Source organism: Alligator mississippiensis, chromosome 1 (genome assembly GCF_030867095.1).
Source record: "Alligator mississippiensis isolate rAllMis1 chromosome 1, rAllMis1, whole genome shotgun sequence".
Taxonomy (NCBI): domain Eukaryota; kingdom Metazoa; phylum Chordata; order Crocodylia; family Alligatoridae; genus Alligator; species Alligator mississippiensis.
Window position 1 is genome coordinate 238087521 of NC_081824.1, and position 13860 is coordinate 238101380.

The following is a 13860-nucleotide window of genomic DNA, read 5'->3' on the forward strand; positions in this document are numbered from 1 at the left end:
ATTTTTCTGGTTGGTAAAACATGAATGAAAATGATGGCTCTTTCTCTAAAACAGAAAAAATGCTGATATGTAACAGTACTTGTTACATGCCTCTTGACTGATGTAAGCAAAAGTGTTCTGAAACAATACAGCTGTATGGAGCTGATGGTGCACTTTGAGGGGGAGTGATTAACATGAAAGAATACAGCATTATTTTGTTCTGTCAACAACAGTGAAGTGTCTCTTCTGCAAACTAGATTAATATATTTCAAGGACAGAAGGGGCCATAGTGATCATTTAGCCTGACCTCCTGCATAACACAATTTTCACACAGTAATTTGTGCATGAAGTCTAAACAACATTTGAGCAAGAGCCACATGTGTTAAAATGAAGACACTCATGCTTTGAAGATTTCAAGTGGTGAGGAATCTTTGTAGGTTGTTTCAGTAGTTAATCATCCTAGCTTAAAAAAATGTACCTCTCCTATGTATGAACTTACCTAGCTTCAGTTTCTAAGGAGGGATTTTGTTGATTAAAAAGTTCTTTATTTTCTTACCATGTAACAACATATAGGTTGTGATCAGCCAACCTCTTACCAGACAGTGGCTCATAGATTTGGAAGTTGATATCTGATGTCATACGAAAGAAAGAAGAGAAGAGAGCACTAACCTCTTTAAACTTTTCTTGGGTAAACTAAATATGGCTTCCCCAGCTTTTCACTGTAACGCATTTTCCAGTTCTCACATATTTTTACAGTCCTTTTCTGAATCCTTGTTAGTTTTTTTCAACATATTTCATGATGTGAGGTCTCATGATCTGGACATTAATAGTTTTATCACTGCTCTACAGAGAGGTTATGTCATATGTCTTCTACTAGATAGTCTCTTAGTTGCAGAAGCTCACTGGGAGTATATTCTGAACCACTTATCTACCAAGAAGAATTGTTCTTTTCAGTTAGTCTTTTCCAGGGTACTGTTTCCAGCTATCACCTACATTCTTTATTTCTAGATATATAAACTTGTATTTAGTTATATTAATATGCAGATTGTTCGGGTGAGTCCAGTTTGTAAGTAATTTTCTATAAATAACCTGCCTTTATTATACATGACATAGGTAGTGTTAAGTTAGTATGAGTAAGGTTGCCTAACATTTCTCATTAGAAAATTGTTTTTCCATTGCTTATAGCTCTGTTGAAAAATTTCAGGCTCGCTCTCCTTCCCTCCCTTTTTTTTTTGAAGCAGAGACTGAAACTTTATCACAGGTTGCTAGGTTGGTAGTCCTGTGCCTTCAACTGTCCCTGTGAAAATCCACTTATGTTTTGCTGAAGTTTTAAATCTTTAAAAGCAGTTGACACATGTTCAGAGGTTTATTAGGGGTTGGCAGAAATATTCTCCAAAATCCTGTTTGCTGGCATGTGCCATCCCTGCCTATGTTCTGCATTGGAGCTGTAGTAGGAGAAATTAGCCCTCAGAAGTGATTCTTTCAATGCTGTTCCTGCTGGCTTTCAGGCAACATGTTGGCAGAGGAATGAGCCTGATTCATATCCAGAGAGATGAGTTAAGTAGGTGAGGAATAAGAACATAGGAGTTCAGGCAAGAGTTAAGAAAGGTTTGGGAAGGTTCAGGGAAACAAATGGCTGGAGCGCTTATATTGGATTACAAGCAAGAGTAACAATGATCTAGAACCACAGGAGCAGACTCTCCTCCAAAATTCTTAATTGAACATATAAGTTTGTTGCTGTTCTGTTAGGAGGTATTTGACTTACAGGAGCAAGTTGTATTCCTTGTCCTTCTTTACTGACTACTGCCTATAGGGAAACAGAACTCTTCCAGTTATCCCATTACCTCTACAAATGGCACATGTTTGGATCTAAATATTTCAGTCCCGCTGACAATCCGTATGGATCTGGGTGGGTCAACATGGTGGAACCTCTGGGAGTTTTTTGGTTTCTTTTTAAAGAAAAAATGCTCTAAGGAAGTTGCATTTTTAAAAAGCACACTATTAAAAGAATGAACTGGTATACAATGAAAGAGGCTTTTGTCTGTATGACTCTTGTCTTGTTTGTTAAAGAGATTAAATGTGTGTTACGAATGAGGAAGGAGATATCCAAAAAAGAAAGGAAAGCCTCCCTGGAGAATTAGATTATCTCCCTGCCTCTACCCAAAGTTTGTGTGGTGTAGTGCAGGTCTTTGTAAGTAAAGTGTTTGCAGATGACCACTAATTAGCAGGAGCGTGGTCATGCCAGAAGATAGGTTGCAGATACAGACGGACCTGGAAAGGCTAGAGAGTTGGGACGACCAGAACCAGAGGAAGTTCAGTATTCAGAAGTGTAAAGTGCTCCATCTGGGGGCAGACAATCCCCACCATACCTGCAGCCTCCGTGGTGACAATTTGACTTGCACCACAGCCAAAAGGGACCTAGGGGAAGTAATCAACCATTGCGTGAACGTGAGCCGGCAGTGCGATGCTGTGGCAAGCAGGGCAAACAACAAGCTGGCATGCGTTAACTGTTACATCTCATGCAAAACTAAGGAAGTGCTACTCCCACCATACTCTGCACTGGTGAGACTGCAGCTGGAGTACTACGTCCAATTCTGGGTGCTGCACTTCAAGTATGTGGAAAAACTTGAGAGGGTCCGAAGAAGAGCCACCTGTATGATCAGGGACTTGCAAAACAAGGAGACATACGAGGAGAGGCTGAGGGAGTTGGGCCTCTTCAGCCTAGAGAAGAGAAGGCTGAGAGGGGATTTGGTAGTGGTTTTGGAAGAACTGGATGCCTTTAAATCGGCAGGCCTGGATGGGCTCCATCCGAGCGTGCTGAAGGCACTGGCCGACATCATTGCAGAGCCACTGGCAGGAATATTCGAACGCTCGTGGTGCACGGGCCAAGTCCCAGAGGACTGGAAAAGGGCTAACGTGGTCCCCATTTTCAAGAAGGGGAGGAAGGAGGACCCGGGCAACTATAGGCCAGTCAGTCTCACCTACATCCTTGGTAAAGTCTTTGAAAAAATTATCAAGGCTCACATTTGTGAGAGCCTGGCAGGGCAAATTATGCTGAGGGGAAACCAGCACGGGTTTGTGGCGGGCAGATCGTGCCTGACCAATCTAGTCTCTTTCTATGACCAGGTTACGAAACGCCTGGACACAGGAGGAGGGGTGGATGTCGTATACTTAGACTTCAGGAAGGCCTTCGATACGATATCCCACCCCATACTGGTGAACAAGCTAAGAGGCTGTGATGTGGATGACTGCACAGTCCGGTGGGTGGCGAATTGGCTAGAGGGTTGCACCCAAAGAGTCGTGGTGGATGGGTCGGTCTCGACCTGGAAGGGTGTGGGCAGTGGGGTCCCGCAGGGCTCGGTCCTTGGACCGATACTCTTTAATGTCTTCATCAGCAACTTGGACGAGGGAGTCAAATGTACTCTGTCCAAGTTTGCAGATGACGCAAAGCTATGGGGAGAAGTGGACACGCCGGAGGGCAGGGAACAGCTGCAGGCAGACCTGGATAGGTTGGACAAGTGGGCAGATAACAACAGGATGCAGTTCAACGAGGAGAAATGCAAAGTGCTGCACCTAGGGAGGAAAAATGTCCAGCACACCTACAGCCTAGGGAATGACCTGCTGGGTGGCACAGAGGTGGAAAGGGATCTTGGAGTCCTAGTGGACTCCAAGATGAACATGAGCCGGCAGTGTGACAAAGCCATCAGAAAAGCCAATGGCACTTTATCGTGCATCAGCAGATGCATGATGAATAGGTCCAGGGAGGTGATACTTCCCCTCTATCGGGCGCTGGTCAGACCGCAGTTGGAGTACTGCGTGCAATTCTGGGCGCCACACTTCAAGAAGGATGCGGATAACCTGGAGAGGGTCCAGAGAAGGGCAACTCGTATAGTTAAGGGCCTGCAGACCAAGCCCTACGAGGAGAGACTAGAGAAACTGGACCTTTTCAACCTCCGCAAGAGAAGGTTGAGAGGCGACCTTGTGGCTGCCTTTAAGTTCATCACGGGGGCACAGAAGGGAATTGGTGAGTATTTATTCACCAAGGCGCCCCCGGGGGTTACAAGAAACAATGGCCACAAGCTAGCAGAGAGCAGATTTAGATTGGACATTAGGAAGAACTTCTTCACAGTTCGAGTGGCCAAGGTCTGGAACGGGCTCCCAAGGGAGGTGGTGCTCTCCCCCACCCTGGGGGTCTTCAAGAGGAGGTTAGATGAGTATCTAGCTGGGGTCATCTAGACCCAGCACTCTTTCCTGCTTATGCAGGGGGTCGGACTCGATGATCTATTGAGGTCCCTTCCGACCCTAGCATCTATGAATCTATGAATCAGGGGAGTAGATCAAGAACTTGGTGAACAGCTGTTCACCAGAGCACCCCTGGAGAAACCAGGAGCAATGGATACAAACTCCTGGAAGGCTGTTTCAGGCTCAATTCCAGGAAAAAACTCCTTCACAGTCAGGGTGTCCAGACTGTGGAATAAACTCCCTCCAGTGGTGGTACAGTCACCTACCCTGGAAATCTTAAAACTAGACTGGACGGTCACCTCGCTGAGGTCACTTGACCCCAGTTGTCTTTTCCTGCCTAATTCAGAGTGACTGGACCCGGTGATCTTCAAGGTCCCTTCCAGCCCCTAACAATCTATGAATTATGTGGCCACAATTTCATAATTTTTGGGTTCCCATGTGAGACATTTAGTTGCAGAACTGCTGCATACCTGCAGTGGCAATTAAACGCATTGTATTGATGCTTTGAACAAAGAAAATGCTGCTAACATGTCAGGTACTCATAAAAATCTGATCATTGACAACTCATGCTGAGCTTTCAAAATGAGATTTGTCCATTTTGGTCATGACCTTATCCTATCTTACAGAGATATTGTGGCGCTAAATATATTATTTTTTATGAGCTATTTGTAGTAAGATGATAGCACAATAGCAGAACTCATGAGGAAACAGCTAATTTCATATTCAATGCAGGTTTTAGATGGCATACAGTGAGTTAGGCCTACGGCTGCACTTTGAGGCTTAAAATAGAAATACCTCAACAATTCATCCTTTCTGGATGCTGACTGCTGCAGGAGGGAGTCCCCTGGAGAAAAATTGCTAACAAAATTCTGTACTTGACAGGGCTCTCCAAATTCCAGGCTGGGGGGGACCATGTTCCCCATGGGCTGCGATAGCAGCTGCCTTAGGAAGTTGCAGGCCCCCGTAAGGCTGCATGCCTCATGAGCCTTCCTCCACTCCCTGCTGCACTGTGCATCCCTGGCTCACCCTTGGCTTCCTATGCTGCTGCACTGCCCCTCCTTAGGACTGAAGTCACATCTAGTCCAATCCCCTGCTCAAAGCAGGACAATCCTCAACTATGTCATCTCAGCCAAGACTTTGTCTAGCCAGGTCTCAAAATCCTCCAAGGATGGAGATTCCACAGCCTCTCTGGATAACCTGTTCCTGTGCTTTACTACCCTCCTCATGAGAGAGTTGTGCCTAATATCCAACCTAAACTTCCCTTGTTACAATGTGAGACCACTGTTCCTTGTTCTCTCATCTGCCACCCCTCAGAACAGTCCCTTTTGTAACCACCCTTCAGGCAGTTGAAGGCTGCAATTAAATCAGTCTTCTCTTCTCCAGACTAATTAAGCCCAGTTCATAGATTCATAGATGTTAGGGTCAGAAGGGACCTCAATAGATCATTGAGTCCGACCCCCTGCATAGGCAGGAAAGAGTGCTGGGTCTAGATGACCCCAGCTAGATGCTTATCTAACCTCCTCTTGAAGACCCCCAGGGTAGGGGAGAGCACCACCTCCCTTGGGAGCCCATTCCAGACCTTGGCCACTCGAACTGTGAAGAAGTTCCTCCTAATGTCCAATCTAAATCTGCTCTCTGCTAGCTTGTGGCCATTATTTCTTGTAACCCCCGGGGGCGCCTTGGTAAATAAAACCTCACCAATTCCCTTCTGTGCCCCCATGATGAACTTATAGGCAGCCACAAGGTCGCCTCTCAACCTTCTCTTCAAGAGGCTGAAAAGGTCCAGTTTCTCTAGTCTCTCCTTGTAGGGCTTGGTCTGCAGGTCCTTAACCATACGAGTGGCCCTTCCCTGGACCCTCTCCAGGTTATCTGCATCCCTCTTGAAGTGTGGCGCCCAGAATTGCACGCAGTACTCCAACTGCGGTCTGACCAGCGCCCGATAGAGGGGAAGTATCACCTCCTTGGATCTATTCTTCATGCATCTGCTGATGCGCGATAAAGTGCCATTAGCTTTTCTGATGCCTTCATCACACTGCCGACTCATGTTCATCTTGGAGTCCACTAGGACTCCAAGATCCCTTTCCACTTCTGTGCCACCCAGCAGGTCATTCCCTAGGCTGTAGGTGTGCTGGACATTTTTCCTCCCTAGGTGCAGCACTTTGCATTTCTCCTTGTTGAATTTCATTCTGTTGTTTTCTGCCCACTTGTCCAACCTATCCAGGTCTGCCTGCAGCTGTTCCCTGCCCTCCGGCGTGTCCACTTCTCCCCATAGCTTTGTGTCATCTGCAAACTTGGACAGAGTACATTTGACTCCCTCGTCCAAGTTGCTGATGAAGACATTAAAGAGTATCGGTCCAAGGACCGAGCCCTGCGGGACCCCACTGCCCACACCCTTCCAGGTCGAAAGTGACCCGTCCATCACGACTCTCTGGGTGCGACCCTCCAGCCAGTTCGCCACCCACCGGACTGTGTAGTCATCCAAGTCACAGCCTCTTAACTTGTTCACCAGTATGGGGTGGGATACCGTATCGAAGGCCTTCCTGAAGTCTAAGTATATGACATCCACCCCTCCTCCTGTGTCCAGGCGTTTTGTAACCTGGTCATAAAAAGAGACTAGATTAGTCAGGCACGATCTGCTGCTACGAACCCGTGCTGGTTTCCCCTCAGCATAATTTATCCTGCCGGGCTCTCACAAATGTGAGCCTTGATAATTTTTTCAAAGATTTTGCCAAGGATGGAGGTGAGACTGACTGGCCTATAGTTGCCCAGGTCCTCCTTCCTCCCCTTCTTGAAGATGGGAACCACATTGGCCCTTTTCCAGTCCTCTGGGACTTGGCCCGTACGCCACGAGCGTTCAAATATTCCCGCCAGTGGCTGTGCAATGACGTCAGCCAGTGCCTTCAGCACCCTCGGATGGAGCTCATCCGGGCCTGCCGACTTAAAGGCATCTAGTTCTTCCAAGTGACACTGCACCATTTCAGGGTCTACGCATGGTAGTCTGGCGCCTTGCTGCTGCCTCTCTACAGTCCCAGTGAGAGACTTGTCGTGCCCCTCACTTAGGAACACTGAGGCAAAGAACTCGTTGAGGAGTTCAGCCTTGTCCCCCCTGTCTGTCACCAATTGCTTCTGCCCATTTAGTAGGGGTCCTATTCTTCCCTGGGCCTTCCTTTTACTCCCTATATATCTAAAAAACAATTTCTTGTTGTCCTTTACTTGGTATGCCATCCTCAGCTCCATGGTAGCTTTGGCCCGTCTAACTGCCTCCCTACAATCGCGAGCAGAGGAGTTATATTCATCTTTGGTGATCTCTCCCTGTTTCCACTTTTTATGTGCTCCCCTTTTGGCCCTTAGGCTGCCCTGGATTTCTCTGGTCAGCCAAGGAATCCTCCTGGCCCCTTTCCCTCTTTTTCCTTGCATCGGGATCGTCTCGCTTTGTGCTCGAAGGATTGTTTCCTTAAGGCACAGCCACCCTTCTTGGGCTCCCATCACTTCAGTTCCTTCAGTCTCTTCTAAGAAGTCATGTGTCCCAGCCCCCTCACCATTTTCATTGGCCCCCTGGACACACTCCAGTTTGACCACAACCTTTTTGTAGGTGACCAAAACTGGCCTCAGTGCTCCTGCTAATGCAGCCCAGTGTGCCATTAGCTTTTTTATACTCAGTTTATTGTCACTGTAACCCCCGGGTCCTTTTCTGCAGAGCTGCTACTTAGCTATTCAGTCCCCAGCCTGTACCCTGCATAAGGTTGTTCCGTCCTACGTGCAGGACTTCGCACTTGTCCTTATAGAGCCCCATGAGATTTCTACCCTCCAGCGTATCTACTACTCCCCCCAGCTTGGTGTCATCTGCACACATGCTGAGGATGTACTCCAACCCATCTTCCAGATCACTGATGAAGGTATTGAATAAAAACAGCCCCAGAACCGACCCTTGAGGCACTCAATTTAATATTGACTGCCAACGAGACATCAAGCCAGCGATTACTACCCTTTGAGGGTGACGATCCAGCCACTTTTTTCTAACCACCTTACACCATTCGTGAAACCTGTATTTCCTTAGTTTGCTTGCAAGAGTGTTGTGGGAGACCATATCAAAAGCCTTGCTAAAGTCAAGATGCAGCACATCAACTGCTTTTCCTGCATCCATGAACCCAGTCTGTCATCGTGGAAGGCAATCAGGTTGGCGAGGCAAGACTTGCCCTTGGTGAATCCATGCTGGCTATTCCTAATCACCCTTTTCTCCAAGTGCTTAGAAATGGATTCCTTGAGGATCTGCTCCATGACTCTTCTAGGGACTGAGGTGAGGCTCACCAGTCTGTAGTTCTCCAGATCCTCCTCCTTCCCTTTCTTCAAGATGGGCACTAGATTTGTCCTTTTCCTATCTTCCAGGACATTTCCTGGCCACCATGAGTTTTCAAAGAAAATGGCCAGTGACTCTGCAACCACATTTCTCAATTCTCTCAGCCCCCTTGGGGACATCACATCCAGCTCATGGGCTTGTACATGTCCAGCTTTCTAAACAGTCCCTAACATGTTATTTTGCCACCATCAGCTGGTCATCTTTTCCCTAAAGTGTGCTGCCAGGCACAGTGTCTAGGAGCTGACTTTGCCTGTGAAGACTGAGCTAAGGCACTGAGTATGTCAGCCTTTTCCACATCATCTGTCACTAAATCTTCCTCTTGTTGCTGACTTACTTGTAGAAACCCTTCTTGTTGTTCTTCCCTTGCTAGCTACACCTGCAGTTACACTTTGGCCTTTGATATTTCATCCCTGCATGCCCAAATAATACTCTTATACTTCTCCCTAGTCGTTTGTCCAAATTTCCACTTCTTGCAAGCTTTTTTTTTTTCATGTGTTACCAGATTGAGGAGTTCCCTGCTAAGCTAAGCTGGTCTCCTGCCCTATTTGCTAGTCTTCCTCCCTTTATATAAATGATATATATATATATATTACTTTTATTGACCTTTGCAGGGAGATAATGTCAAGCTTAACATATTCTGACTAATATAGTTTACTGATTACGTCTGATGTCAGTCTTTCCTTAATTTTCTATGGGAATTAAGGTCAGGATGTTATTCTGTAATTGTTACAGTTATCCATTCCTTCCCTTTTGGTGCCCATTTCTTCCCTTTTTGTGCCCTAATCAAGTTATGGCAGCTGTCCAGTCCCCAGTGTTTTAAGAGTGAAAGGTAAACTGGAGTACCTTATCCACAGGTTCTTTTACTTACTGCGTAGTAAGAGCAGGCATGGCAGAACTGTAAACTTTGTGGGGTTGGGAGTTTGAATATTGATTTCCCCTTCCATTTGTGTTCATCACATGCTCCTGTTTCTTGACTTCTTTTACCACATTTCTTAATTTGGTATGAAGAGGATTCTTGTTTATGTGGCTGTTAATAAATTCTGTTGTTGACCCCATTTGGCCTGCTCCCCACCATGTGACAATATCCCTTTGTGGGTGTTCCTAGTCGAGCCATCCAGTGAGCCTGGCTGTGTATATGTACCTCAGAAGGAGGAATCTTTCCCTCCCATATAAATCAACTAAGAATCTAAGAATTATCATGGAGCATCTAGCTCTTACTACAGTATGCACATGCAGGAAAACTTTATTGGATCATGAGAATAAAAGCAGGTATTTTTTTTTATTTCTTTACAGGCAGTATGGGCTCTTGGCAATATTGCTGGAGACAGCACCATGTGTAGAGATTATGTGTTGGACTGCAACATCCTACCCCCTTTACTGCAGTAAGTATGTTTTGAGAAGTGTAGTCTGTTTTGCTGAAGTCTGATGAGACTGAAACTGAACTCCAGGATAGCCAGACATGTCAAAACAGTGTGTGTTATGTGCAACTGTGAAACTGAGTCACAAATTCAGCACAGATGAGAGCTACTGCTTATACCTTATATGACAGCCTAATAAGCAGAACTTATTTATCACTGACAGTGGAATGGGTAAATTCACTTTTAATTGTCTCTTACTGCTGTGTAGGAAAGTTTTATGTAAACACTTCCCCAGCAGCACAAACAGCACAGATCAGGTTCTTCTCATCCTGTATTCACAATGCTGGTTTCCCGATTTGTTGTTAGCGGGGCTTGTATATGAGGAGAAACTACTGAAGGAAAGATATGTCAGAGGTGAGTCTGTATTTGGTTCTGAAAGTAGTGAAGTCTGTGGCCAGTTTTCTCTGTGAAAGTGAGTTCTGGGCAGTAGATCCAGCTCCTGTGAATGTTCTGTGCTTGTGGAGTTTTCTGTACTGGTCATTATTTTGGAATGTAACTGTTCTGAGAGCATGGGTTCAGAGGGTGTGTAGCTGATGAAGGACTTTGACTATCAGGAGTGAGAGCTGAAACTAAATTCTCAATTCAGTGGACAGCTAGCACACAGAATGGCACATTGAGGAAATGTGGTTTTTTGCTCAATACAGGGAGGTGTACTGTGTATCAGCTGGAAATTTCCAGAGTTTGTTGCTTCATTCTTACTTTGTTCTTAATTTTTACATAGCGTTGAATATTTAGGGGTGGGGGAGCCCTTCTGTGTCTGATAGCAAAGTCACTTTTACCCTAAAGTGTGACTATTCCTTAGCGTGCTCTTGCTTCCCTGTCTCTTTAGACTCTGCTTCTCTTGGCTAAACTGTATTTTGTCATGAGCAAAATGAGAGTTCCTACATTGGCTTTCATGAGAGTATTGGTATTTAACATGAGTAGAGCTAAGGGCCTAGACTAGGGGTGGGCAGTTATTTGGGCCTGAGGGCCACAATGGGGAGCTTTGAGCTGTTGTGGGCTGGGTCAGCACCTCCCCACCCGCAGCAGCTCACCAAAACTCCTTGTGGGGGGCTGTGGTGGGGGTAGGGAACAGTGTTCAGGAACAGGAGGGGCAAGCGAGGTTGGAATCATGAGGCCAGATCCCTGGGTGGTGACCACACCAGGCCGGGCCCTGGGACCTACTCCCTATGTGACCCTACCCTCTGGGAAGGGGTGTGGGAGAGGGTGTTGCCTGGATGCTAGGTCCTGGGAGTCTGCCATGGATGGAGGGGAGATAAGGAGCAGTAGGCGCTGCTGGAGGCAGGGGAAGCAGAACAGCACCTGGCTGCAGCCAAACTGAAAGCTGCGTATGCTGGCTAGGGCTGGGGTTGGGACTAGGCCATGAACGCCAACAGAAGCCAGGCAGGGCTTAGCCCTATGCCAAGTGCCACGGGGGCAGCTGCAGGCCAGATCCAGTCACTTGGTGGGCCAGATTCAGCCCGCTGGCCATACTTTGCCCAGCCTTGGCCTAGATAGATTACACAGTTAAACTTCTGTAACATAATTGATTTTGTACTCAAGCATCTTATACCAGGACAGTAATTACTCAAGGAACTGATTGGCATGATCCCCTGGAAGGCCAGTTTGAGGGGGAGAGGAGGAGTGTAGTAGAACTGGTTGTACTTTAAAGAAATCTTACTGAGGGGGCAGGAACCAATCATCCTGATGTGCAGGACAATTAGCAAGTATGGCAAGGAACTCTTTAGTGAGCTAAAACACAAAAAGGAAGTTTACAAGTAGTAGAAACTTAGACAAACTACCAGGGAGGAGTACAAGCTTATTTCTCGGGCATGCAGGGATGAAATATCAGGAAGGTCAAAACGCAATTAGAGTTGTAGTTAGAAAGGGACGTGAAGAATAACAAGAAGGGTTTCTACAAGTATGTCAGCAACAAAAGGAAGATCAAGGAACGTGTGAGTCCTTACTGAATGGGGGAGACAACCTAGGGCATCCAGAGACATGCCCCCTGAGGCACGGCTGGCACTTTAATTAAATGCAGTTCTGAGAGCAGTGCTAATTAAAAGTCCCTGGAGCGTCACATGTATCAGCGTTCCTGTGCTGAAAAATGGCGGTGGGGCACTTTGAATTAAAGTTTGCCAAACGAGCTTTAGTTCAAAACACCCTGCTGCCATTTTTCAGTGCAGGGACACCAGGGGACCTGGTGACAGTCTATAAACTCACTAGGGGGGACCAGAAGGGGTTGGGGGAGACCTTGTTTCCCCTAGCGCCCCCGAGATAACAAGGAATAACGGCCACAAGTTGTTGGAGAGTAGGTTTAGATTAGACATCTGTAAGAAATACTTCACAGTTAGGGCAGCTAGGATCTGGAACCAACTTCCAAGGGAAGTGGTGCTGGCTCCTACCCTGGGGGTTTTTAAGAGGAGGCTTGATGCCTACCTGGGTGGGGTCATTTGAGCCCAGTTTTCCTCCTGCCCAGGCAGGGGGTCGGACTTGAAGATCTACAAGGTCCCTTCCGACCCTATTTCTATGATTCTACGATACTCGTGATGCTGGAGTCTGCTGGAGTGTAGTAATTTCCATGTGCCAGCAGACTCAGTTAATTACAATGCATCAGAGCAGTCACCCTGCATGTGTATAGGAGCCCCTAGTGACAGATGATATGGAAAAGGCTGAAGTACTCAATGTTTTTTTTTTTTTTACCTCAATCTTCACAGGCAAAGTTAGATCCCAGACTGCTGCACCTGGCAGCACAGTTTGGGGAGGAGGTGAGCAGCTGACAGTGGTAAAAGAACTTGTTAGGGACGGTTTAGAAAGCTGGACATGTACAAGACCACGGGGCCCGACACAATGCACCCAAGGGTGCTGAGCCAGTTGGAGATAGGATTGCAGAGCTGCTGGCCATTATCTTTGAAAACTCACAGTGATCAGGAAAGGTCCTGGAGAATTAGAAAAGGGCAAATCCTAGTGCCCATTTTGGAAGGAAGAGGATTTGGGGAGCTACAGACTGGTCAGCCTCACCTCAGTCCCTGGAAAAATCATGGAGCAGGTTCTCAAGGTATCCATTTCTAAGCACTTGGAGGAGAACAGGGTCATTAGGAATGGTCAGCATTGATTCACCAAGGGCAACTCATGCCTGACTGACCTGATTGCCTTCCATGATGAGAAACTGGGTCCATGGATGCAGGGAAAGCAGTGGATGTGTTGCACATTGACTTTAGCAAGGCTTTTGATACAGTCTCCCACAACACTTGCAGGCAAGCTAAAGAAATATAGGTTTTATGAATGGACTGTGAAATGGATAAAAAAGTGGCTGGATTGTTGGTCTCAAAGGGTAGTAATCACTGACTCGATGTCTAATTGACAGCTGGTATCAAATTGAGTGCCTCAAGGGTCAGTCTGGCTCTGGTTTTGTTCAATACCTTCATCAGTGATCTGGAAGATGGGTTGCAGTGCCTCCTCAGCGTGTTTGCAGATGACACCAAGCTGGGGGGAGTAGTAGATATGCTGGAGGGTAGGGTTAGGATTCAGAGAGACCTCGACAAATTGGACAACTGGATCAAAAGAAATCTCATGAGGCTCAGTAAGGACAAATGCGAAGTCCTGCTTGTAGGACAGCATAACCTTATGCACCGGTACAGGCTGGGGTCTGAATGGCTAAGCAGCAGCTCTGCAGAAAAGGACCTGGGCATTACAGTGGACAATAAGCTGAATATGAGCACAACAGTGTGACCTTGTTGCAAAAGGCTAATGGCACACTGGGCTGCATTAGCAGGAGCACTGCCAGCGGATCAAAGGAAGTGATTATTCCCTTGTGTTTGGCACTGGTGAGGGTGCACCTGGAGTACTGTGCCCAGTTTTGGGCCCCCCACTATAGAAAGGATA

The 13860-nt window shown here is 46.7% G+C and overlaps 1 protein-coding gene across 2 annotated transcripts in view; it reads left to right on the plus strand.

Moving 5' to 3' along the window:
• Window positions 1-13860, plus strand: part of KPNA1 (karyopherin subunit alpha 1) — an 89692-nt gene that overhangs the window by 40509 nt on the left and 35323 nt on the right. For both annotated transcript variants that reach the window (XM_059720321.1, XM_014598217.3), the window contains one exon: window positions 9872-9960. In XM_059720321.1, coding sequence (XP_059576304.1) covers window positions 9872-9960 — 89 coding nt within the window. The remainder of the gene's footprint in view (window positions 1-9871; window positions 9961-13860) is intronic.